This window comes from Poecilia formosa, unplaced genomic scaffold (genome assembly GCF_000485575.1).
Source record: "Poecilia formosa unplaced genomic scaffold, Poecilia_formosa-5.1.2 Scaffold143, whole genome shotgun sequence".
In the NCBI taxonomy this organism is placed as follows: domain Eukaryota; kingdom Metazoa; phylum Chordata; class Actinopteri; order Cyprinodontiformes; family Poeciliidae; genus Poecilia; species Poecilia formosa.
Genome location: NW_006800082.1, coordinates 1,103,683 through 1,128,644, shown reverse-complemented (window position 1 = coordinate 1,128,644; position 24,962 = coordinate 1,103,683). Strand labels below are relative to the sequence as shown.

The window sequence follows — 24,962 nt, the reverse complement described above, 5'->3', positions numbered from 1 at the left end:
CCAGCTGGGAGTCCTCCAGCGGCCCGATGCCGGCGATGTGGGGAACCGTAAATCAACAGGGTCAGGGGAAGTACGGCGAGGAGTGCAACGTCAGTTTTAAGTTGCAGAGGAGGAAAAAAAATATGCCGCTACGTAATGAGCTACTGCTGTTGGTATTCTCTGTCAAGCTGAGTTTATGCACTTAGAAAATCAGTGCAGTAAGCATCGCTTCACAGACGTATTCACACCCACACAGGAAGAACGTTTTGAGAAGGGTTAAGCTCTACAACATCATTTCACAGAGCACAGTTCAATCCATAATCTGACCTATGACCTCTGATGTCCATATCTGAACTCTTGCTGTAAAAATCTTTCAAGTGTGAAGGAAATCAATCATTTTAATTCCTCTCTCAGACCGCAACCCAACTTCCTCCATTATTATTATTGTTATTATTATTATAGTCACAGTTCTGATTACAGACGCTCTCAGTGAGTGCCAGCTGGAGACGTCCTTGAAGGAAGCAGGTCCAAGTGGAAACGTTTGTGTTCTCACCCCTCAGGTTGTATGTTTTTCCATATTTCCCGTTAGCCACTTGAATTTCAGGATGAAGGCCATTTTTCAAGATAGCCGCAGTTTTTGAGCCTTTTATGGCAATTATTGCCATAAAATGTTACCCATTTTTACATCATATGTTTTGGGCTTTGGTCATCCTACTCATACAACTTTAAGGTAAAAAAATATAGCAAAATCAGATGCTGTTTTAGGTAGCTATGGCCACCATCAGCAAAAACTGTGGATTTTAGAGCAAACACATTCTCCATCACAACGAAGGCGGCCATATTGAAAATAGTCACTAGAGAAATGAAACACAAGATCAAGAAAATGTGATTTCTATGGTTTCAAACTACATAGGCCCCAATTTGACACCAAACAGTCATCTGATTGGCGATTTTAGTGTAAAAATATATTTTCCATGACAACCAAGATGGACATTTTGAAAAAAAGAAAAGGTAAATATGATTTCTATGAGTCCAAATATGTATGATTTGACACCAGTAGTATTTATCTACGAGACATATTGGGAAATATAGTGCAAGAACAAATTTTCCTTAATGACCATCTTCAAAAATGGCTGCCATCTTGAATTTTTCAGTAGTTTTTATCAACAAAGCAAGCTCCTTCGAACATCAGTGCTAAGTTAGGTTCTTGTATTGACATGTGACACATTTTGCTAAAACATTTAATGTTCTGCTGCACTAAGCTGGATGAAGAGAGCATCAAACAGAGAAACAGTCAAAAGCCATTCATTAACTCTGGAGGAGCTGCAGAGATCCACAACTCAGGGAACTGAAAGAAATCCTGATGGGGGTTGCTTTCAGAGTTTAAATTCAAATCATTCCATCTATTGCGATGTCCTAATCAAAGTTCAGACCTGAATCCAACATATTTGAGTGAGGACTTTAAAACCATCCAGTCCGATGAAAAAAAAAAAACAAACAAGAAAAAAAACGTTCAAGTTCTGGTAGAAATGTTGAAAGTTTTGACTCATTGACTCAGAACTTTTGCACAGGACTCAGAGAGTTGGAGTCGATTCAGGAGACAAAAATCAGCTGTGAAAAAAAAAAAAGTTAATGCAAACCACTAAACAATTTGGTTCATTTTTTTTTGTTCTGATCCACTTCTCTTCCTGCTACTTGCTTTTAATAGCAGCCCACCCCCTCGATTCCCCCGACTCTCGTCTCACTAATGCATACACACTGCAGACACACACACGCACACACACACAAACACACACGCACATTTAGGAATTTGTGGCCTGGAAGGCAGTCAAGTTTCATTAATTTCTGGGTTTGGGTACAGTACAGTGTGTTCCTGGACTCACATCTGCGAGCGATCATAAATGCTGGAATGCTGGCAGAACATCCAGACCTGCCGGCACAAATATGTCGTCATCACTGAGAGGGAAGAGCCGGCACTGCGCCAAAACAGCCGACCGGCCAAGCCGAGCGCCGAAACAGCCAGACAAAAGCGCCACGGAGAAGGAAACAGGCAAAGCCCAATAGGAAGGCTGACCCTCCCACCTTATTTATGTGAATTCACAGCATTTTTTTTTTGTTTTGTTTTTTATTGAAATGTTCTCATTTATTGGGCCATTTTGCTCTTAAACTCTGAGTGGGATCAGATTAGAAGAGTGAATTGGCACTTTGGAGCCAAGTCAAACAGCTGGCTGAGGCTAGATCTGTTCTGGTAGATTTTCCTTTAAACAAAAATCTGTTTCACCTTCAATGCCTACATGGACACTTCCCTCTTTTATTATAGGTAAATGATCAGCCAGCATTTTACTATGTATTGAGCATCTAGATTATGAGATTGATTAAACAAGATGAGCCACCAAAAACCATCTGGCTTTCCAGTCTTTAAACGTAGTAATCTAGATACGATACAGCACTTCAAAAAAAGAAAAAAGTGCTCCATTTAAGTTATTCAGATCATCACACTAATTTTAATCTAAGAAGAAGTTTTTAAATCATGATTTAGTAAGAGAAAACAACACAAACCAAACTGGCTCAATGTGAATAGTAATCACCTAATCCAAGTCTAATTATTAGAGTTATTTTTAGAAATCTGATTTAAATTTCAATAACCACATTCAGGCCTGATTTCTGTACAATCAAAAACTTGGTGGAACCATGATTTTTGCTCTCTCACACAAAATACTGATAATCTAAAGTAATTAGCCACTTCACCTTTAAATGACTCAAGAAAACCCAGATTACTGTTTTAGAATGGCCTAGTCAAAGCCCAGCCTTAATTTGGATGAAGGTGCTGTTATTCTTTCAATGTGACTGAATTAAAGCAGTTCTACGAAGCATAGTGGGTCAAAACTCCCCCACAGTGACGTTAAGGACTCATCGTCAGTTCTAGCAAATGGGTATTAGTTATACAAGGGGATTACCCTTCACAGTATTATACTCTTAATTAAAAAGTAAAATATAATTTAACTTAATACATGGGTAGAAAGTTACCAAGAACAGTGTATTGAAAATGAACTAAAAAAAAAACAAAAAAAAAACTGCATTGGGTTCATAAAAAAAAGAAGCTATTTTAAAGATAAACACACTTCTGACTTGTGTAACATCAACAATTACCCAAAAGACGAGCCCTTTTCAAGGCACGGCAGCCATTTTTAGGTCAGGGTGGAGTTGAACATGCCACATCAAGATGTGCGTTTGCATAATGAAGTCAGCGTTGTAGAACCATCGGAGCTGTGGCAGGGATTTGGTGGCTTTAACATGTCAAGATTCGGTTCCTGGAGATTAGTAGAAATGCTTGATTTAGAGTTCTGCTATGTTTTTATTTTCTTGACCAAATTCAACCCCGATTTAGTCTACAATTTCACTTTAATTTAGATGTACATCCTTTAATAAGTAGACCTTTTTTGATCTTGTTTGAAATAAAGACTAAACTGACAAATTTCCACAAAGATTAAGGAGTTTAAAAGATGTGTACCCATTATATTTAGAAATAAAAAATAATTTTCTACCGCAAGTCTTTGAAAATGTAACTGGAAGATGCACTGAAGGCACGTCCTCCAGAGGAAAGTGCCCTATTTGGCAGATTTTCTGAAACTGTTCCAGATCTGTCTCAATATTTAATGACCGCCCTCCCACTTTGCAACAAAGTTGAGTAAAATTTGGTATTTTCTAAAACAATCTGAAAAAACAGAAGGAGAAACAGAAGTGTTAATCCTCTTATGGTGGCTTGCATAAGTATTCATACCTCTTGTCTGGTGTCTTTTATGACTTTATATTTCTGTGTTTTGTGATATAAAGCACTTTGAGCTGTTTTGTTGCTGATTAATGTGCTATACAAATTAACTTTTTCACACCAACCACCAGTGTTGTGTTCAAGACCACCTAACCCGAGACCGAGACAAGACCAAGACTTTTAGGGTCCGAGACCAAGTCAAGACCAAGACCAACTTCGAGTACCACAACACTGCCAACCACCAACTGTAAAATATTTCACTTTGTAAACCAACACTGAGTTTAAAAGAAGGAAAACAACACAGAAAGAAGTTTTTTTTTTTTTTTAATAAGTTTATACTCAAGCCACTTTAACCTGACATCCCTAAATGAAGACAAATTGTGTCTGGTCTAAATTTGGTTGATTTGACTTCAGAAAGAGAGAAAAAAAAGGGAGGAATGTGTTTTTTGATTTCAATTGTATGTGGGCAGTAAATTAAAACTGCTGAACACATCTCACACGTTGTATTTGTATTATTTTATATTAGCAGGGTAAGTTTGTTGAGAATAAATTCTTAATTTCAAGTGTATAAAAAAACAATCCATGTAAAGCATGGTGGTGGCAGCGTCAGGCTCTGGGAATGCTTCTGCTCAGCAGTGACAGAGATGGATGTTGAAACCTAACATTAAATGCTACTTCATTGATCTCAAACTCTGTGGCTGTAATGGAATGGGAAAAAGTTGAATACTTTTGCAAAGCAGCACTGTAAAAATTACTTGCAAGCTAATGTTCTGAGTTCCGCCCTCTACATGCAGGCCTTGGCTCCACGCAGCCTGTCAAACATTAAACAGCATGTGGAGATAAAAACAATGCTAACAGGGAAAAAAACCAAACACGTGGCCTGAGACGGAACAAGGCGAGGGGAAAACAAAAATGAAATAGCTGGCAGAAGGTAGACTGTACATACTGTACCCTCAGAGGTGGCACGCTGCCCAGACGGGCGAGCTGCCAAATCTTCTGTAGCTACAACAAGCTGAGGGAGAGACAGACAGAAGGACAGGAAGACAGGCAGAGAGAGAGAGAGAGAGAGAGACAGGGCGAGCAAGGCAGCGGTGTCTGAAATGCTCCACATCCACAACGCGCCGCGCATACCAACAAGCCTCTCGCCTCATCTCCACAATATTCTGGCTTTTGTGAAGCGAGCTGACGGAGTATAGCGACAGGAGGAGAGGTGGGGGCAGGTGGTTCGGAGGGGAGGAAACAGGCTCAAGCTGAGGGTTTTGGGACTGGGTGAGGTGTCGTCATTACAAAGAGACATGATCAAAATCCAGACGTGGTGTCAGACCCAGATAAAGCCCTGAGAGTCAAACGGTGGAGGCGGAGGAGCAGAAGAGGAATAAAAAAAAAGCTAAAAAGAAAAAAAAAAAGAAAAAAAAAAAGAAAAATACAAAAGAAAAAGACAACAAAGAGTATCAGAGAGGCTCTGTCTCTGCGCCGTCTCTTCCCTAACCGTCGCCCGTCTCGACTGAAGCGCTCGGCTTGCCTTTCACTCCAGACCAAAGCGGCGATGAATCAACAGTGATGTGTGCAACAGCACAGGTTGATATCGCGCATCGACACAGCCTTGCATGGAAAGAGGAAAGAAGAAGAAGAAGAAAAAAGAAGCCAAAGAAAAAGTTTGTGCACTTGCTGCCACAGATGCTAAAAATACACTGCCCACATCTTCCGCTCATGGTGGGGCGTGCGGTTCTTCCTCGAGTTTTCACCGTTCTGTTTTCCACTTGATCATCACTTTCATTCAATGACAGCAGATTTAAACTCTGACTCATTATCAACCTGTTGATATACATGTTCGAGTCAAAGCCCTTCCTGAAGCTTCACAATAAACAAAAAAAGATACAAATATTCCTTATTGTTACCTCATAGGATAAGAATAAGGGATAAGTGTCTAAAGCATTCCTTATGAAATGTGCAGCATCATCTCTACAATAAATTTAGTGATTTTTAATTAGCAAATGAAAAGAGAAAAAACATGACATGAACGGAAACAATCACTGAAAATGTTCTTTAAATCACTGAAAAGAAACATTAATAACACAAAATACAGAAGGTAACACTATTTTCATTTTGGGTTACTATTCTGGTGCAAAAATATATTTTGTTTCAGCAATTCATTTTAAAAACTAAAAACTCATATGGATTCATTAAACCCAGAGACATATTTTAATCATTTATTCCTGTCATTTTACTGATTATGACTTACAGAAAGTTTAGTTGGAAGAAAATATCATTTGGAAAGCGACAGCAGCAATGATGCACAGATACAGTAATTTATCCAAAAGGAGCTCTGACCGAGCACTAAGTGCAGATACATTACAGAACCCAGGCAAACTTTTCAAAGGGCACTCGTTTCTGCATTAAAAATCTTTTTTTTTTATTATTTATCCAATGCAGTATGCTAAACTGAATTTTGTATTTTCATTAGCAGAAGTTCTCTAGACTACAAATTCATTAGCATGGCTCCGTGATGACAGATCTCTGCACCAGAGATGTTCATTTTTCTCCCAGTGAGTGAACCCACCATGCCTCACCGCTGCAGGTCTCTGTGACAAAATGTTTTGATTTAGGGTTATTATTATTATTTAGGGTGATTTAGGGCTTCTAATATTTTGCATTAAATCAGTAATTTATTTACCAATCTAAAACGCAATAGTTAATTCAAATCTTTTTTTACTTCTTTTGATATATGTTTTTAATAAGGAGAATATCTGATGTGTTATTTTTATCCAATTAGAATTTTACTGTGCAAGTAGATTTTCAGTGATGAAGAAAGGGAAAGTTCTTGAACTTTGACTTTAAACTAATAATAATAATAATAATAAAAAAAACAGACTTTTGCAATCGTCTATTTATCCAGAAAAATTGATATTGGCAGATCATAGCTTTACAAAATCATCAATCGGTGCACCGAGATCAAACATTTGGGAGTCTTGGTGTTTAAGGATTCTAAAACTTTTGTAGAAAGTAAAACAATTAAAAGTAAATCTAAAACATATAGTTTCAATAATGAACATATATTAACAGCCTTAAAAATGCCTCTCAGTTGATCAGAGGAGAAGTATACAGTAATGACAGACAGGAACATAATCATTTGTAAACTATTTGCTTTCCGTTGCAGAGCTTCATTCTTTTTGCTCTGACAAGTGATTGAGAGGCTGGGGGCGGGGGGTTGGTAGTGGTGGTGTGTGTGTGTGTGTGTGTGTGTGTGTGTGGGGGTGTGTGTGTGTGTGTGTGTGTGTGTGTGTGTGTGTGTGTGTGGAGGGGGGTAGGTGGGAGGTTGGTTGTCACATGTTTGCGCAGTGAGGATTGTGAAAACGGGATGTAATTTAAAAATAAACAGTGAATATTTGCTCGGAGCAACTTCTGCTTGTGACACACTGAGCTGTGTGCTGAGCCAATTCACTGGCACAGCGTGAGTTTGTCATTCATCTTTGTCATAAACATAGCAAGGCTGTCAGCATCAGTGTCAGTCACTGTTAAACTGCTGGTGAGACACAAACAAACAAATGATTCCTGTAATTATTCTCTTCAGAATCCAGGATTGAGAAGTGGGAGGGTTGGGGACGTTGCTGTGTCCCAAACAGGGACAACTTAAGCACCTTGATGTTTAAATTGAGGCATTTAAGTCTTTGGCTTTTACTGATTTCATAGTCCGTGAGGAAGGGAATTGGGGAACTGTTAGCCCCTTAAAAAAAACAATTAAAACTACATGTGGTTGAGGACCAGACGTCAGTTCATCTTATAACGTTTAAAGCCCCAGAGGTGTAGGGAGACTGGATGGTGATGAGGCTCAGGGCGGCTCAACATTACAGGAAGCTCATTAGTCAGCGGCACTCATTGGTTTGTTCAGCTTCCAGGATGTCATCGTTATCTATGTCTACAATCTCTCTACAACACCCGCGTGCTGCAAAAGCAAGATATTTCAAAGACCTAGTGATGCTGTACACCATCAAGATTCTGGGCCATCCTTGGCCCTCGTTGCTAAAAGTTTGGACACCCCCGCTTTAAAGAATTGTCCAAAATGTGATTTATGCCTGCTGTTTGAAGTATTTTTAACCACTTTCTACTGCTCTTTTCCCCCCTTTTCTTCCTTGTAATAAAGCATCAACATAAAGGCACAGTGAGTTTTATACGTTTATCATTTGTAATTCCTTCAAAGCTGATGAAATAAGTGATTTAACATTTGTTTTGGTAAAATAATTGCTTCATGAGTGGATCGCTGCTGTGTGCAGTGGCGATGGCACTGGTCCCATAATTTCAATGCTCTTGGCTGTAGTGCAAGATCTATAATAGTGTTTATTTTATCGGTACCTGAATGGGAGAGCAAGTGCATCCGTAGACGGAGGCTGTCGAGAAAGCTCTTCCCGCAAAGCTCACAGCTGTAGGTCTTCATTCCACTGTGCATCTTTCTGTAAACGAGAGAAAAAAAAAAAACAGTTATACCAACTGTACCCCATTGGTAAGAGAGTCAATTGCAACAGGATCAGCTTTACAAGCAAGTCAACTGGTTTAGAATTCAGTTTCAACCTTGAACCATAACATTTCATCAATATCTGCTCAAAAAGTATATTTTTCTCCACATATTTCTTTTGTTGCACCTACATCTATAGTCAAGATAACTTGATTACTGTCAGACATGAAGAATCAAGACAACACGAAGTAGGCCCAAAGATCTCAAAAGAGCAACACATCACATCTCACTCAAGAAATTTAAAAATGTACCAGAAATGGATTCTAAGTTCGTTCTAATTCATTTTCTGGGTTGCAATAATAGGAGTCTCTCTGCATAATAATCTAAAAATTAATCTAAGTAGCATAATATTGGTCTAAATAGTGAGTAATCTACAGTTTCTAAAAAATAAGATAAAGAGTGATTAATAAACTAGAGTCTCTGGATTCCAAGTTTATTCTAATTCTTTTTCTGGAATTAAGTATCTTAATTATCAAAGTATCTTGGATTAAACCTCATTTTAATTGGTTAGAAATCTGACCCTTGACTCAATGATCAGATTATCTCTCCTGATCAAACCAAAGTAATTTTAACCAATAATCTCATAGTAAATACTTATTAGTCACATGACCATCTTTCTGACAAAACACAATGAGCAGATTATAGAAAGTGGACAAGGCAGATTGAAAATGGCTCCAACACACTGCTCCAGTTTTCACTTGAAAAAGCCAGATGTTCAACAAAGAAAAAAAAAAAAAACAGTAAAACCTTTTTTCGAACTCAAAGTGGCAAAAAGTTCAGCACTCTATGTGCAGGACATGCTCTGATCTCTAATGGAGTCACTTTAAGTTTGTTTTTTTGGGAGCTTTGTTATTTTGTGAGATGATGTTGCACTTTCATCAGCAGATAAAAATAACACTCAGTTCAACAACTACAGGTCAGTGGAGCTCGACTGGAAACTGTCAAAGCAAAATTCAAGCAAGGCTGCAGTAAATTGAATCAGAATGCTTCCCTCACGCAAAGTTGCAGGACAGCTAACAGCTTTAGGAGAAGGGTCAATCCCTGATTGACAATAAATCGTCTATTTCCAAATGGACAGTCATTAGGCTGACAGGCAGTTTAGGTGCATGAGGTCAGACAAAACGAAGGGTCAATATTTGATTGTGTGGTAAAGGCCTTGAAGGTTAGGTAACTAAATAACAGACCTAACACTAAAAACCGCCTGTGTTGCGAAATCCTCAAGGACCCCACGGCTCAGTGAAAAGCATATTATTCTTGAGCGATATCTAAAACAGCGCTCTAAAGCAATTAAGGTGACAAGAATTGCCAAACAACTGCCACGGAGCCTTAAGCCTCCTAAATACTTCAAATGCTTCATCTTGAGAGCGGCAGCACTCGCACGCCCACGAATGAGATGACTGTCAAGACGGTGCACTTTCAGAGTTTAATCTTCATCACAGGTCACCGTCTCACATTGCTAGATCATATTGGGGGAATCATAACCAAGACAGCTGGCGAAACCAAAATCGCAACATGAAAAGGAAAGGCTTATGATTCAACGTTCAGGTGAGAAAAAAATGACAATGTCAAACAGATTTCACAATCCCTCTGTGAAGTTGGGTGGCAGAGACCGATCAGCCGAGCGAGTTCTTGGGGAAACAATGCCCTTGATAAGAGATCCGCTCAACTTGGGCGAGATGACAGCCATCCATCACGCCGGCTCTCCAAGTCTCTGAGGAGGAGGTGGTGCTGCTCTCCCAAAACATGACTGATTGATGTCAGATGTCGAATGCAAATTGATTTACAGCTTTCTTGTGCACCTCAAATCAGACGGAGGAAGACAAGCGCAGTGACGAGACAAAGACAGGCAGAGATTATAGCGCTTTCCCCTGAGGTGGCTGCAGGAGTTGAAGCGGCCAAGCAGAGTCCTCTCAATTAATTGCTGCATAAAAGCCTTGAAACTGGATGAGAAAATGCTAAGAGGACACATAAGTCAGGGTAACCATTTTGTGGTTGAAATTTGAATAGAGTGACTGCTGTTGGGAAGATTCAAGTCGATGAAATGTTCTATAAATACTAAATCTGTCCCCGAAAAAGGAGGAGACAAAATCTTTAGAGAAATAGTTATATGGAGAAGGAATATGATAATAGTTCAAATACCAAATATACTTTGGTATGAAAAAATACACACAACGTAAACCGCCTAAGGCTAAGCATTAGCACAGAAGCTAACATCCACAATCTTGTTTCTGCTCTTGAGAATACAGCCAATCAGTGCCAAGGAAGATGAATGATGTTCATGGATTGGCTGCTTTGTAAATGACACCTAATATTATCTAAAGTAGCATTACACCGACATATTTCAGCTTCCCAAGTTGTCGTTTTTTGTTTTTTTTTTCCTTATATTTTTGATATGCTGTATGAAAGACATTCATGGGCAGGCAATTTTTCCTTGAGTAGTTTGTAGTCACAGTCTACCAAAAAAAATCCACAAATACTGAGCTGCAAATAGACAAGGGTCCACCCACCACAGACTAGCATGTATGGAAGATCCAAGTCATGTCACCCGGCTCATACGGCATCTGACCTCAAGTTGAGCTCGAGCAGCTGAGGATCCATGTGGAGGCAGCCTCCTGATGTCATTTGGGTTCCACCACTAGGTGCTCATTGGTGAACTCCCAGCGCCAGGCCAGGCCAGGCTCCATGAGGGGAACCAAAGTTAACCATTCTGCTTGAAGCACACTAAGAATCATCTTCGTTTATCCAGTTTGTTCTTGGTCCAACCTCCCCAATGAGAACAAGTTTCATGAGAGACACTACCCGTCACCAAAGATCGTAAGCATTCGATTCAAACCCATTGAACATGGCAAAATTGAGAACTTTTTTTTTTTTTCAAATTTTGTCATTTCCATTAATCTTTTCTCATGTGATTCTTCGAAATGCCCCCCCAAAAAAGGACATCAATGGAAACACAGTTAAAGAAGAGGAGCAACATTTGCTTTTCTATAAATCAGATCCTGATGCATCTCTCTCCAGCTCCATTCTACCATCACTCGCTACCAGGACACCATAATACTTGAACTAGATATAGGATATATTTGATGTTTTATTGAATTATAGCAGCACCATGTCAGCAATTTAAACCCTCTACTCCAGTTTCAATCAGAATACCATAGCAGAGGAATCAGACAGTGAGGAAGTGTGGATTCAGACATATTACATGTCCAACAGCTGCAGTTGCAAACATAGTGCTACCATTCAGCCGCCGTGTCACAGCCACATTGCATTCCACATAAGCAACTGTCACTCGTACTCGGGAATGCTCACCTCCCTGTGGGGGGGAAACAAAACAGCTGCACTCGTACTCTGCTCTTGCACATTTTCTCTAATTAACTGAACCGAGTCCCGTGATTATCCATGTTGCAGGTAGTGTGCGATGAAATCATCAGAAATGAGTGATTTTAGATGGTAGGTCATCCATCTCCACCGGTGATACAGCAACCTGAGCAAAGCGTCAAGAGGGGGTCAAACGTGAGGTACTCACTTTTACGCCGATAAGAGGGGAAACACACGTAAGCGGCAGGCAGCAACACACACAGAGCACAAAGACTTTCTAAAGCCTTTTGTGTCCTGCCTCAATCTGACCATTGTGCCCCCCAGACAGAGCACCGATAAGGCATGGATGGTCTTATTAAGGGCACTCAAAGTGGAACCAGCGCTTCGTTTTGCTTTTTTCGCTCTCTAAATGTAGCGCTGACGAGCAGAGGGTTCTGTCTGCAGCTGAGAGTGTGTTAAATTTAACAGCAACAGCCAGCACTGCTCAGTGAAACAGCACATTTCTTGATGTTGAACAGAATGAAAACAGCGCCTGGTAAAATAATCCTGTCTTTGAAAAGTAGGGTTTAGGACCATTAGCAGCTTGGCCCGGCTTACGCGCCAGGAATAAAAGCTACATTACAGATGTAAGGTGTAGGTTCCCGTCAAGAACAAAAACTTTAAAATCCAAAACGTAGAGTGAAACTATTGCCAAAATGTCCACTGTAATCAAGTCAACTCACAGAACGGATGATCAAACAGACAGTCGGAGGGATTCACATTTTAAACGACGGAATCAGGAACAAAGTCTGGAAATACAAATATTTTTCCAAAGTTTATTTTCCACTTGGACGCTTTTCCAGTCATGGGACATTCTTGAATCAAGATTTTTCCAAAGTGAGGAGGAAAACCCAAACAAACCTCCAGACAGCACTGCCAGGGAAGGACCAATATTTGCTAATGAAAAGACCTCAATGGTGCTTCCAGTTCGATTCATTTATTGATCTTTAAAAGACATTAGAAAATCAAATCACACCATAATTGTCTGCTCATGTCTTGCTTCTGAGATATATAGCAGAAGGTGCATGAGTGTGTGTGTGTGTGTGTGTGTGCGTGTGTGTGTGTGTGTGTGTGTGTGTGTGTGTGCGTGTGTGTGTTTTGTCTGCGCGGTGGGAGGGACGGAGGCTGATTTGAAACAGACTGACTGTAGCCATTAAGGAAGTTCTCATAAAACTCTCTGAGGCCATTTACTCAGTTAATAATCAACTTTGTCCAACAGTCACTTTTGACAGCGGCAGTAAATTTGAAATTTATGTCAACAGAACATATGCTGATCACCTCGTGCGGTGTGCCTCCTCGTAAAACGCAGCCTCAACCAAGGGCTGTTTGACTTCACTTGTGTGTGCGACTGAAATGTGAGCCGATTACAGGCCCGTGTTATTGAGCCGTAACAGCTTGCCTCGTGTAATTCAGAAGTTTTTCCTTTTTATTTTTTTATTTTTTAACCGCCTCATATCGCCGCCGGACTTGGCGGGGCATAAATCATAACTACTGCTACATTCACTGAAGGAAACACACACAGGCTCCCCACCCGCCCTCTTTTTCTTACGATAGCTACTAAGGTAAGATAAGGTAACCTGCCTGACAGGATGAAACAAGAAAAAAACGTAAACAGAGACATAAAAACAAACAATAAAGATAATATGATTCAAGTTCATGGTCTTTGGGTGGTTTTCATCATCTAGATGTCCCAGAATGTGATTTGACAGAGGCAGCGAAGCAAAACCCGCAGAAAAATCCACAAATTGATGAAGCGCAAACAGGCGGAGATCTCCTGTGCTCCAACTGTGGAAAACCAAACTGGTTCTTAACTGAGATAAGAACTGACATGTATTTTCATCTGCAATCATGTGGAATTAAATCATTTAAAATTAATTGGACAACTATTTTAAAATCAAACAATCAAACTGACCAATTTTTTTTGTGGTCAATTTAACCTCAGTCTGTTTAACCTCTCACATCAACCAACCTTCTCCTTTATTACTGGATTTCTTAGGCAGATAGTTAATTGGCTCGTCACATGTTGAGCTCATGGGGAAATAACATTCACACAACTACAAGATGAGACTTTGAAAATATTTTTTTAAATTAATCCCTGTATTAAGTAAATTTGCAAATCACAGTTAAATTAATTACAAACCAGGTTTTAAAAAAAATAATTAGAGCAGAAAAATTTAGTTGCGGTTAAACTTTTCTAAGATGTATCTTTTGAAATCAGTGCAGTCAATATTTTTTTAAACTACTTTTAATGGTTTGCAGAAGTCTGTGTTTATTTAAATGGTGCTCAGTTTAGAAATGTGCCGTTTAGGTTCGATCACTGTTGTATTTCAAACATCGAGCCAGATCTGGTAAAAATCAGACCAGATTACTTAAAAACCAAAACACGGTGAAATATCCCTTTATTTCAGCGCTTCATGGGGATGCTGTGAATCATATACCAACTTCAGCTTCGTTACTACATTGGCTGTTCCAAAGACTGTAAGAACATTAAAATAATTCAGTTTGACTTTGACCAGTCTGAATTGTCTGGTGGAAGGTTTAGTGGAAGGAAAAAAAAAAGTGTGGTAGACATCGTCTGCTTGTTGCTCCAAACTGTTCCCACACAAACAGCTTCAACATGGTGGCGGGTATTTTAGACAGATGACGTCATGCTAACTGAAGACGGATGGCTGTTTTGTGTTTCTGTCAACAGGAACTATGAGGACATTTTAACAGCAAACAGTCTTGCTAATTCGTTAGTGACTAAGCCCGTCCAATCAACTGTCACTGTTTTTGACAGTAGACTCTCCAAGTAAAGCCAAATGTGTTTTGCAGCTTGAATGAGTACAGAATAGTAACTGGAACCAATTACCCCACACAACAGCAGAACAGTAACAAGCCGTTGTAATGGCATTAAAAGGAAAGACAGGCCAATAAGCACTGCATTACAAACGAAGCTCCATTCAAACGCTGCTGTAAGTGGAGTAATGCATTGCAGGAACAAGAGCCTGAACAAAGCGAGTGTCCATTTGAAGATAAAAGCACGCTGTGGAGGAAGACTGTTGCTGCATGACTTCCCCGTCATTACAAACAGAGCTGAAATGATGCACAAGGCGTTTCAGTGACAGTCGGGTGGCTGATCCTAATGCAGCCGTAAGTGGCCCAGTGTGCAGCCGCCACCTCTTATTTTGGTTTCCCGACAGAGACGCCGAGAGGGGCGACTTTTATCAACAGGACTTTTTGGTCCACAAACAAAACAAGCGGATGATCGAGAAGAAAGTAGAAGGAGTTTGATCTCCGCTACAGATAGGAGTCGAGAACTTGACACAGCTCCTCATTTATTTGTTGTCCTCTAAAGCACAGTCCCTGTCTATCGATGCGCCATGAATCCATTTTGTCTGGAGGAGGAGGAGAAAGCGGCTCCCTTTGGTGTCATCTCATCCGTCCAATTCCGCCGGCCTCCCGTCATCCCGCCTCTCTGTCTTTGCGCAATCTAAATGTATCAGGCGAGGCTGCTGTAACGCTGTTTATCCAGAGTCCTGCTGCACATATCAATGACTCGGCCCCCGTCGCCCCGCGTCGGGGAGACGTTCATAGAAATTCAAGCCACACACGCGAAGCGCCGAGGCACTCGTGTTGAGCATAGATGAGTGGTAGGGCAGGAGGAAAGGAGAACAGACAGAAGAATGAGGAGATTTTCATCCTTTTTAAGTTATTTATAATACAGACACCAACCGCAGGCGAAATCTGCTCCGGAGAAAAACAGCTACACTTCTCGTTCAGGGTGGAAACAGCAGGAAAATTCCTTTAATGAATACGAACATGTTGCATCGTCAACATTTCATACTGAGGTGATATATCAGCTCAGTTTTAATAATGAATGCAATTATGACAACTGGCTCCAAGCAATAATGAGGTATATACAGACGAATTAAAATCCAATTGGTTATGCTTGACATGCAGAAATATTACACTCCCACTGACTGTTTACGGCCTCCAACCTGTCAGATTGTAAAAAGGAAAAAAAAATCAGAAGAAAAAATTGCATCATTTTATCAAAAACGGACTGATGGAGACTTCAGAAGACGGCAGAACAAAGCTGCTCTTTTTTTTTGTTTTTAAAGTGTCTAAGACAAAATGTTCCAGACTTTATAAAGCTGAATTAATGCAAACCTTATAAAACTAAATTATCTTGGCACAATGTTAAACCTTTAACCTAAAATAGTTCCAGATGAATTCCTCAGATCTGTACGGCGCTGTGCAGGTTAGTCATTTCACCTTCTTCTCTGCTCCCGTTTTAGCCACTTTTTTTTTTTTTAATTTCTACAGATCAGAAAAGCTGAGAATGAAAATCAAACCAGAAACATGATCCAAAGTTTGGTCTTGTTCTTTCTCCCTCTTGCCCCCTGGACCCTAATGGAAGGTACTCCTGGCTCTGGGCTTCGGCGTTTTTATGTTTACTTCCTGGACGTCATTGATGGCAACATTAATGTCACTGAAGAGCAACTAAACCCTAAATCAACTTTTTCTCCCTGATAAACTGTCTAAATTGGTTCTTCAAGGTGCTATCTTTATGTTTCTGTGCAAATGTTCACATTTTTGTGTAAATTTGTTTAATTCTAGAATGAGTCTCCTGTCTGATCTAGTAGGCTTCTTCCTGTTCCTCTCTACAGTCACCACATGCTTCCTTAGCAAGATTTACTGCTGCAAAAATCTGGCATTAATTGACCTTCTGAGTTTAACTGCATTGCGTTCTAATTGGTCGGATTGGAGCAGACTAATGGATAAGGTTATAATGAAATTAATTGGACCGATCTGAATTGAGTTTGGGCCAAATGGGATTGAATATAATTGGTTAGCACTTAATGAATAAAGTAAACTCAATTGAATTTAAGACCTGAGACACTTAGAGAAAAGTATATATCTAGATTGATTTCTAGATTATTGTTTAGACCTGCAAAACGCTAACAAGGAGCTTTTGAAAATCAGGGTTTTCTTAAATCTGAACAAAACTGAAAACACAAAATGTCAAAACAATGAAATTAATTGAAGAAGATAAGGGAGTTGCATTTAGATTTCAGCAGATCAGAGGTTTTAAAGATCAGTAATCTGGGATTGGCCAGAAAACTCCAATCGGTGCACCGTTAATAAATACTGCTTCTAAATTGCTGCTGGCTGTGAAGGGCGAGATCCAGAACACCAGAACCGAGTTTGGGCTGATACAGAAAATGAGAAGGACACGAATCAGAGGTGGGACACGCCAATGCTCCCAAATGATCCTGAGAATGTTTTTAGTCCACGTCTCAGACCACCACCAAGGCGAACCCCGTTCTCCTCCTGCTCCACATGGACCCGGCTGCATCACTGCTCACAGCTTCACTGCAGCGTGGCAGGAAAATCATAGCTCAGACTGCTGAGGAGAAACTGTTCAGATACACCAGAGTCAACCAAAGCTGCACAGTAAGAACGATCAACGTGTTGCTTCCAGGAAACCTCCCGCCTGCTAAGTGCTTTTTATATAACTGTTTATTCTTATGATTTTAGTTTGAAATAAAACATCGTTCTGAAAGAAAAGTAATGGAGCAACAGCTTCAAAACCAGAACCAAAATCTTAGAGACTTTATTAGCGGCCAACAACCTCAACTGTTCTCATCCATCTGAACATCGATTAAAAACAGAGAAGTTTCAGAATGTGGCTCCAACACTCAGCTGCATCTCATTATTAAAAATGAGTGATTTTAACTGGTTTATTGCAAACTCACTTCAAATGTTTATTTCTATTAATTGTAGTCATTATGGCATAAAGCTCATAAAAACTCAAAATTCAGCTTAAAGGAGAACACTGTGAAACAAAACAATGTTATGGCCTACATACACATGTTGATTTAAAACTTGTCCAACAGACAGGTACTGACCAACAAACAAGCTGATTTTAAGAGCTCTGAATTTATATCAATGGAAAATGTAGTGGAAGGAAAAGGTGTGGTAGGAACATGTGAACAAGCAGCAGGTACAACTGCAGCCTGGAGAGAATTTTGAGGAAAAACAACTTGCAGGTCAAACAGGATCTGAGCCAGAACTGCTACAGTCTTTGTTATTTTGCACTGAAGTCATTTTTTTCATTGGTCTAAAGCAGNCAACCTCAACTGTTCTCATCCATCTGAACATCGATTAAAAACAGAGAAGTTTCAGAATGTGGCTCCAACACTCAGCTGCATCTCATTATTAAAAATGAGTGATTTTAACTGGTTTATTGCAAACTCACTTCAAATGTTTATTTCTATTAATTGTAGTCATTATGGCATAAAGCTCATAAAAACTCAAAATTCAGTTTAAAGGAGAACACTGTGAAACAAAACAATGTTATGGCCTACATACACATGTTGATTTAAAACTTGTCCAACAGACAGGTACTGACCAACAAACAAGCTGATTTTAAGAGCTCTGAATTTATATCAATGGAAAATGTAGTGGAAGGAAAAGGTGTGGTAGGAACATGTGAACAAGCAGCAGGTACAACTGCAGCCTGGAGAGAATTTTGAGGAAAAACAACTTGCAGGTCAAACAGGATCTGAGCCAGAACTGCTACAGTCTTTGTTATTTTGCACTGAAGTCATTTTTTTCATTGGTCTAAAGCAGCGGTCCCCAAACTTTTTCCTTTGAGGGCCAAATAACTTTTCCCTTATCTGGTGGGGAGTCGGAAATTGTTGGGGGTTGGGGGGGGACTGCGTTTCTCGATTGATTTTTACCCAGAAAGCACATGGGCAAAACCCATGAGTGAAACGGTCACTGGCACTGACTAGTATATATTCCATTGAGGGAATGTAACTATAACATATTAATTTCTCATATGTTAACATAAAGACTCGTTTTGAAGTATAAGTTGCTACTTACAGGCATCGCATCGAAGAATTCGACCTGTAATGCGGCGTTCATAACAGACACGTGTGTTCATCTGCTCTACAGCTAGCAAACAACCGTACTGATTAAATAACATAAAAGTCAAGTAGTTCCCTAAAAGTCCAACAGATGGCAGCAATGCGCCCCACAATTTACAGGACACACTTCCTGCTAAAGAGCCCCCTGGTGGTTGAAGAAAAATCCACATATAAACCGGAAAATACAATAAATGAGAAAAAATCTGAATGCTCTCTGGTATTGTTCAGGGGGCCGGACCAAATGTGGAGGCGGGCCGGATCCAGCCCGCAGGCCGTAGTTTGGGGACCCCTGGTCTAAAGCTAACATTCCAACTTTCAGAGAAGATGAAACGAGCCACTCTCTGTGTCATAAATCCTTACAGTACATGAGTTTCAGCAATTAGACCAAATTAATGACATGAATGAACTTTTCCATCATATTCCAATTTGTGTGAGATGCATCCATTTTAATTAACTGCTCACACATTAATTAAAATGCAGCTTTTTGAATTTTTTTCACACGTGGAGGGTAGAGTTTACTGCTTGATTTTTGAGAATAACTTCATTTTGATTAAAGGTTTCCTAAACAGCTTGGTTTTATTAATACAGAACGCATGCTTAGGAACAAAACATGATGTAACAATTAAAAACTGCACCAATTATTAACTCTTTGGAGGCAATAGGGTTAGCAGAAACTCCTTCTAATGCTGCAGATCAAAAACACGGCTCTGCTAATTGTGCTTCCCCAGCGTTAAGACCATTTCAGCTTAATCCCAGTCAGATTCCCGGATTCCCCAAAGCTTAGAAGGTGGGATTCACACCTTAATGCCCCTCAGTGTAACGAGCAGAGCCATTTCCTCCCGTCTTCTACAGCACCACTCACTGCAAAGTGCTTCCCTGCTCCAACAAAGTCATTTTATGCAGTGAGGGGTGACGCCGACAGCAGAACGTGACCCTGAAGGCTGCCGTACAAATCCTCGGCCTGGCAGGAGAAAATTTAACTGGAGAGAAATTATGAGCCACACAGAATGCTGATAGTTTGAGAGAGAGCATTGAAGAGCTGCAAAAATCCACTTCATTGTCATTTTACTTACCCTGGACTCTGTGAATATTATTCTGTAGACCTGCAGCTCTCACCACTGGAGGTACTCAGAAGATAGTTTGCTCTCAGTTATGTGGTAAATATGCAGGAATAACGATCAAAATGGGCTCCTTTCAGCATTACTGCAGACTCCTAGATCAGCTTGTTTATTAACGCAAATGATTCATAATTATTTTGTGATTTTGTATAGAAATCACAATTATATGAGTCGAGGGGCAACGCAGCTGGAGAATATGGATTTACCTTAAATTCAAAAAATTCAAATAGAGAACCTAGAAAAAAGTTGTTTTTTCCCCATCGGTGCATTTTTATTTAAAATTTTGCATTTACTAATAGGTGTGAAACACCTTCACTTGCAGTTTTTAATGATTCAATCAAATTATCTCATATTATTGGTATACACAGCTTGAATTGTGATAAAGAGAAAGAAAAAGCAGCGGCTCAAATCTGGGTTTATCTCAGATCAAAATCTCCATCTCAGTATTCAATGATTATAATGCAATGTGGCGTTTTCCTCAAATCTTGCACCTTGAAAACTAAAATATCATTAAAATACAAGTGTACATAAAGTCAGGCAATAAGAGGTTTGTTTTCTTTCTGCAGTTAATGAGGTGTCTTTTATGGCACAACCAAAGAAATTCTGTCCCATTTTACTGTTTTTAAAATGGGTGTTAATACGGTTAACAGGAAAAACTTTAAAAACATTTACTGAGGTGGTCCGTTCTATAAACCGTTTAAGAAGGACTCCTGCAGACAGCTGCGCAGTGAGGGGATTTGTGAGGGATCTGAAAGCTGCGGAGGTTGGGGGCTGCGGCTGCGCGTCGGCTCAGGGCAGCACACAGGTGTGAGCGCGCCTGAGTGCAGTTCCCTGCAGCTTCTCCCCTCGGTCATTACTATAAATGACAGCGTGCACTTAGTCAAGCAGCCTGGTTAAATAAGGATTAGAAGGATGGGGAGAAAATAACTTCACACTTTTGAGAGCAGCAAATGGTGTTTGCAAAGAACGCAGCTGAAAGCGGAGAGAGGCAGGGGAGAGCTGGGCTCTGCCTGCAAGTAACCCGATGCACGCCGCCTTCCCTCGTTTTGTTTTCCTCTTCCGCATCTGAACCAGACCTGCAGACACCTTCGCCGAAGCGCTGGAACAAAGACGAAGGAGGGCATGAAGGATCGCATGTGGAAAATATTTCTGTTAAAGCCCATCTCTGAGACAAACATGAGCCCTGCTGCTCCCTCTCCACCCTTCACCACCACCCTCCCTCCCTCATGCTTCTCGTTTGGTTGGAGCATCAAACGACCCTGCCGTCTGAAAATAGCGCGTCGACATTTCTGTTTCGTCTTGTCGTTTCCTTTTTTCCTCCTTTTTATTCTCGACAATGTTGCCAGTTTGCTAGACTCCTGTTTCTTCTCATGCCTCCTGCCTTCTTGATCTGTGAGAGGTTACAGCGCAGAGTGCCTCAGAAGTGCGCGTGTGTGTGCGAGTGCAAGTGTGTGTGGCGTAGGAGAGCTTTGGTGGTCTATAAAAAGCAGCCAGACAAAGTCTTCCCCCTCTCTTCATGCATTATGCATCGGCATCACCTTCCATCAATTGGCAGAAAAACCTCAAAGATGTCTAACTTTAGCTTCCACTCTGAAAGCCAAACAGAGGAGAAGATGTGGTATTTTGACTGCCACAGTCGAGCTAAGCACCTGTTACATCAATAAAAGCTGCGTTTCGCAACAAGACGGCGGCAACATGTGCGATGGAAGATGAAGAAAAAGAAGCACTTAAATGCGGAGAGTGGAGAAAGGGAGCAACAACAAACCTGAGCTGGATGAAAGATAAAATAAAAAAAAACAAGCATGTTTTCAGAGTTTCAGCTTCACCGCCAGCCTGGCTGCTGGTTCCAGGTCAATATGACAGGTCAGCATGGGGCTATGTAAAGGTAGGTTTATATTAACTGTGCAAACTGTTTCCTAACCTGGATGAATCCCAGGAATTCTGCATATTTTAACCCTTCACTAACTCTTAATACTTCCCCCGTGAAAATGCATAACCAAAAGCAGGCAGGTTGAGGTGATTACACAGATGCTTATCATATAATAAGCTTATATCATATCTGAGATCACGTTGCTCCAATAAATGGAACTGGAGACTTTTAGCATGTCGTCACCAGCGGTGTGGAGAATGCACACCGCTCCTCCTGCAGCATCGTGTTGACCAGATGTTGCTTATCTGTGGAAACGCTGGCGCACCGTCCACATGGCGTCGACAGCGCGGAGCGTGCTCCGTAGCACGGCTCCGTGTAAACACGGCTGTTTGTCTGGAAACAGGAGAGGGACCTTGTGATTTCTAGTTTTGGGAGTCAGCGAGAGCCAGAGGGGACCAGCTGACAGGGTGATTATTTTTGGTGTTCTGGACGCCATTATGCAACGGCGCTGGGATTGATTTACTGTACAGACCTCCCAATGCTGGAAAAAGGAGGAAAAAAAAAACAATGTGAGGAAAAAAACAGCAGGCCAGCGGTGTGTTTGTGTGTTTCAGGGAGAATCTGTGAGTGTGTATGCAGAGAGAAATAAAAGGATTTAATACTGTGGGGAACAAAAACAAAAACAAAAAAAAAAAAACCCAGGTAAGCTTCCAGAGGCTTATTTTGACACTGGAGATGGCCGCAGGCAGGTTGTTTTGATGTCTGTGACCTCACACACTCCTCTGTTTGTGTTTGTGTGTGTGTAGGGAGGTTCAGGTGGCAGCGGTGGCACTAAGCCATGTGCACCGTCATTCACCGCACGTCCGCCTTCCAGGAGCAGCAGGCAGCACCCAGGGGCGACCCAAACAGCCCCACCCGCAGCTCTGTGGGGCTGCAGTAAACAAGCGCTCCCCTCTCAGCAGAAAGGCTGTGATGGTCTGCTCTGCTCCAGGACTGTGAACGTGTTTATTTGTTTATTTACCTTTCTGGCTGCCTCCACTCTGATGATCTCCTGATGGAAGCCGTGCAAATTCAGCAATCCGCTTCAATAAAAATTACTAATTTTTTGCTGCTTAATGCATGAAAGGTTTGAAAATCTTCTAAAACAGTCATTTCATTGTCCTTTAAAGTCCTTTTAATCAATCAATGCTGCAACCTTCCAGTCAGCTGGCTGAAAAAATCCTCAAAAAACAGAAAGACAATATCAGCCATTTGGAAATAATCGCCAGTCACACAGTCAAAATATGGAACCTAAAAGAGCGCCCCCTGTCTCAGTTATGCTGTTTAAAAACTACGACATGCATGATCACAGCTGACTGCAGGTTCTACCTGAGCAGATGGCCTGACTAATTGATCGTCTATTTTTATTTTTTTTTTGCATTTTAAGTGAAACTGTGATGTTTTTATTTTTTATCATTGTAACATAGAAATCTTGCTGAAAATTTTAAGTGGAAAATTTCTTTTGTTTTGTAATTGAAAATAAAATGGACATTTTAGCATTTCTTGATTAAACTATTGGTATTTAAATACATAAATATTCTCAATACTTTTTTTTCTGTCATAATTATTTATTTTTAGATTTAGGGGGCATTCATCCGCCCTGTTTAGTCTGCATTATTCAAACTCTAGTTTGAAACCTAATCCCAACCAAAAAAGCAGACTCTGGTCCACTCAGCGAAACGCTCCAAGTTTGGTTAAAGTGAACTCTGGTACAGTGTGAATGGATGTGAACAACAAGTGGACCAAAGACCACTTCAAAAGCAGGAAGTGGACTACAGTGCAGGGCTCTCTGTGTAAAAACTACCACAACAAAATGTGAGGGTCTCGCGCTGGCAGGAGAAATAGCTTGTGGTCTTTTACCAAAGTCTAAAGAGAAATCCTACAACCACTAAAATCTGACACCACTCAATTTTTGTTAACATTTCATAAAGAAGGAAGTGGCGCTCAGAGTCTTCTTCTGAGGTTTTCATGTTTCCTTCAGTGGTTCTTGAAGCAGCGCCACCAGAGGCGAGGAGGGAACGGGTTGCTCAAAGGGTTTGGTTGGTTTGATCAGTGCAGTGAGAAACTGAACCGCAGCAGCTGAAAATGGAACAAATGTTGCAACTTTTGTCCCCAATCGAACAGAGTCTACAGGACTATGAGGAGTGGAAATACCCTTAATTGTTGGGTTGGAACAAAATTAACAGCAATGAGTTTTTGTTTGATGTAATCCATGTAAAGACAATCTATGTTCAAATATGAGAATAAACATGCCTTTCAAGACTTACAGAACATCTGTATCAGCCAGTGAACGCTGGATGAATGCATTTCTAAAAATGATATTTTATATTTAGTTCTGACGTTCACAGCAGATGTCAGACTTTTGTTTTTAAAAGCTGTAACAAAAAAAAAAAAATCGACTTGCCACTACAAGTGCTACATAATTCATGACACACCTGCGACACTATTTCCATCATCCATATTTTTGCTAAACTAAATAAAATGATACACTAACAGGATTAAAACTGTATTAGATATGACTGACTGGAGACTAAACCCGCTCCAAGGAAAGCCAAACATAATGAAGCATGACAAACGCTTCCATTTCCAGCAGACAGACTGATTTTCCCTGCATTTTCCTCGAACCTGACTTTGGGAATCATCGCAGCTTGTTGCGCTGCAGCGGCGGCTCTCTGCGCGGCCTCATGGCCGACATTTAACACGCAGCTTGTCTACGGACAAACACGCCGCATGCGATTGCTGCGGCTCGCATTAGCGCCGTCATCTGCGCACAACGATTAAGCAGAGAAAACTTCAGTGAGTGAGTATGACAGCTGAACAGCAGCCAGTGAAAGGAGTGGGCGGTCTGTGCCAAGAATTCCTGTCGGGTTGAATCAGAGCCTGCGCTGCAGAGGGTCATGTGAGACTTTTGGGTCTGAGTGTGTGAAATCTATCTAATAACAGAGCGGCATGCTAGTGGCCTTTTTTAAAAATCATCCAGTTTGGGTCTTGAAGGACAGATCTAGAGGGGAGACAAAAGGAAATATGAGACACACAGGAAGTGGTCTGGCTGGTTCTGGGCTGGACCTGGAAAACTTGCTGCTCAGGGTGTTCAGAAGCAAGGTGTGCGGTCCAGAAGAACACACCTATCAGGGAGACTCAGTAACAACTGAATGCCAGTTCTGTCAGTCTCTAGAGGAGAACACTCTGGGGAATTGCCCTGAACGCTGCCGAGTGGAACATTTCTGACAAAAACAATCAAGTTGCAGGAGAACATGCGGAAAAGTCAAATCAAAGAATTTTAAATACATGATTTTTATAAATACTTCACATATTGTGTGATTAACAGGGCCCATTCCCCTCCAACATGCACAGAGGGGACGCGCCGCTGCCATAAGACAAGCGTTCCGGAAAGAAATGGAGGGGG

General features: G+C 40.7%; 1 protein-coding gene and 2 long non-coding RNA genes across 5 annotated transcripts in view; 2 read left to right on the top strand and 1 right to left on the bottom strand.

Annotated features, from left to right (window-relative positions):
- Nucleotides 1-24,962, bottom strand: part of zbtb16a (zinc finger and BTB domain containing 16a) — a 192,576-nt gene that overhangs the window by 92,635 nt on the left and 74,979 nt on the right. For all 3 annotated transcript variants that reach the window (XM_016676911.1, XM_016676910.1, XM_007562976.2), the window contains one exon: nucleotides 8,099-8,196. In XM_016676911.1, the coding sequence (XP_016532397.1) occupies nucleotides 8,099-8,196 (98 nt within the window). The remainder of the gene's footprint in view (nucleotides 1-8,098; nucleotides 8,197-24,962) is intronic.
- LOC107837465 (uncharacterized) lies at nucleotides 1,025-23,996 on the top strand. Its single transcript, XR_001663469.1, has 3 exons — nucleotides 1,025-1,035; nucleotides 14,476-14,482; nucleotides 23,619-23,996. It is a non-coding gene; the product is annotated as an uncharacterized LOC107837465 (long non-coding RNA).
- On the top strand, nucleotides 20,081-22,623 carry LOC107837468 (uncharacterized). Its single transcript, XR_001663473.1, has 2 exons — nucleotides 20,081-21,532; nucleotides 22,324-22,623. It is a non-coding gene; the product is annotated as an uncharacterized LOC107837468 (long non-coding RNA).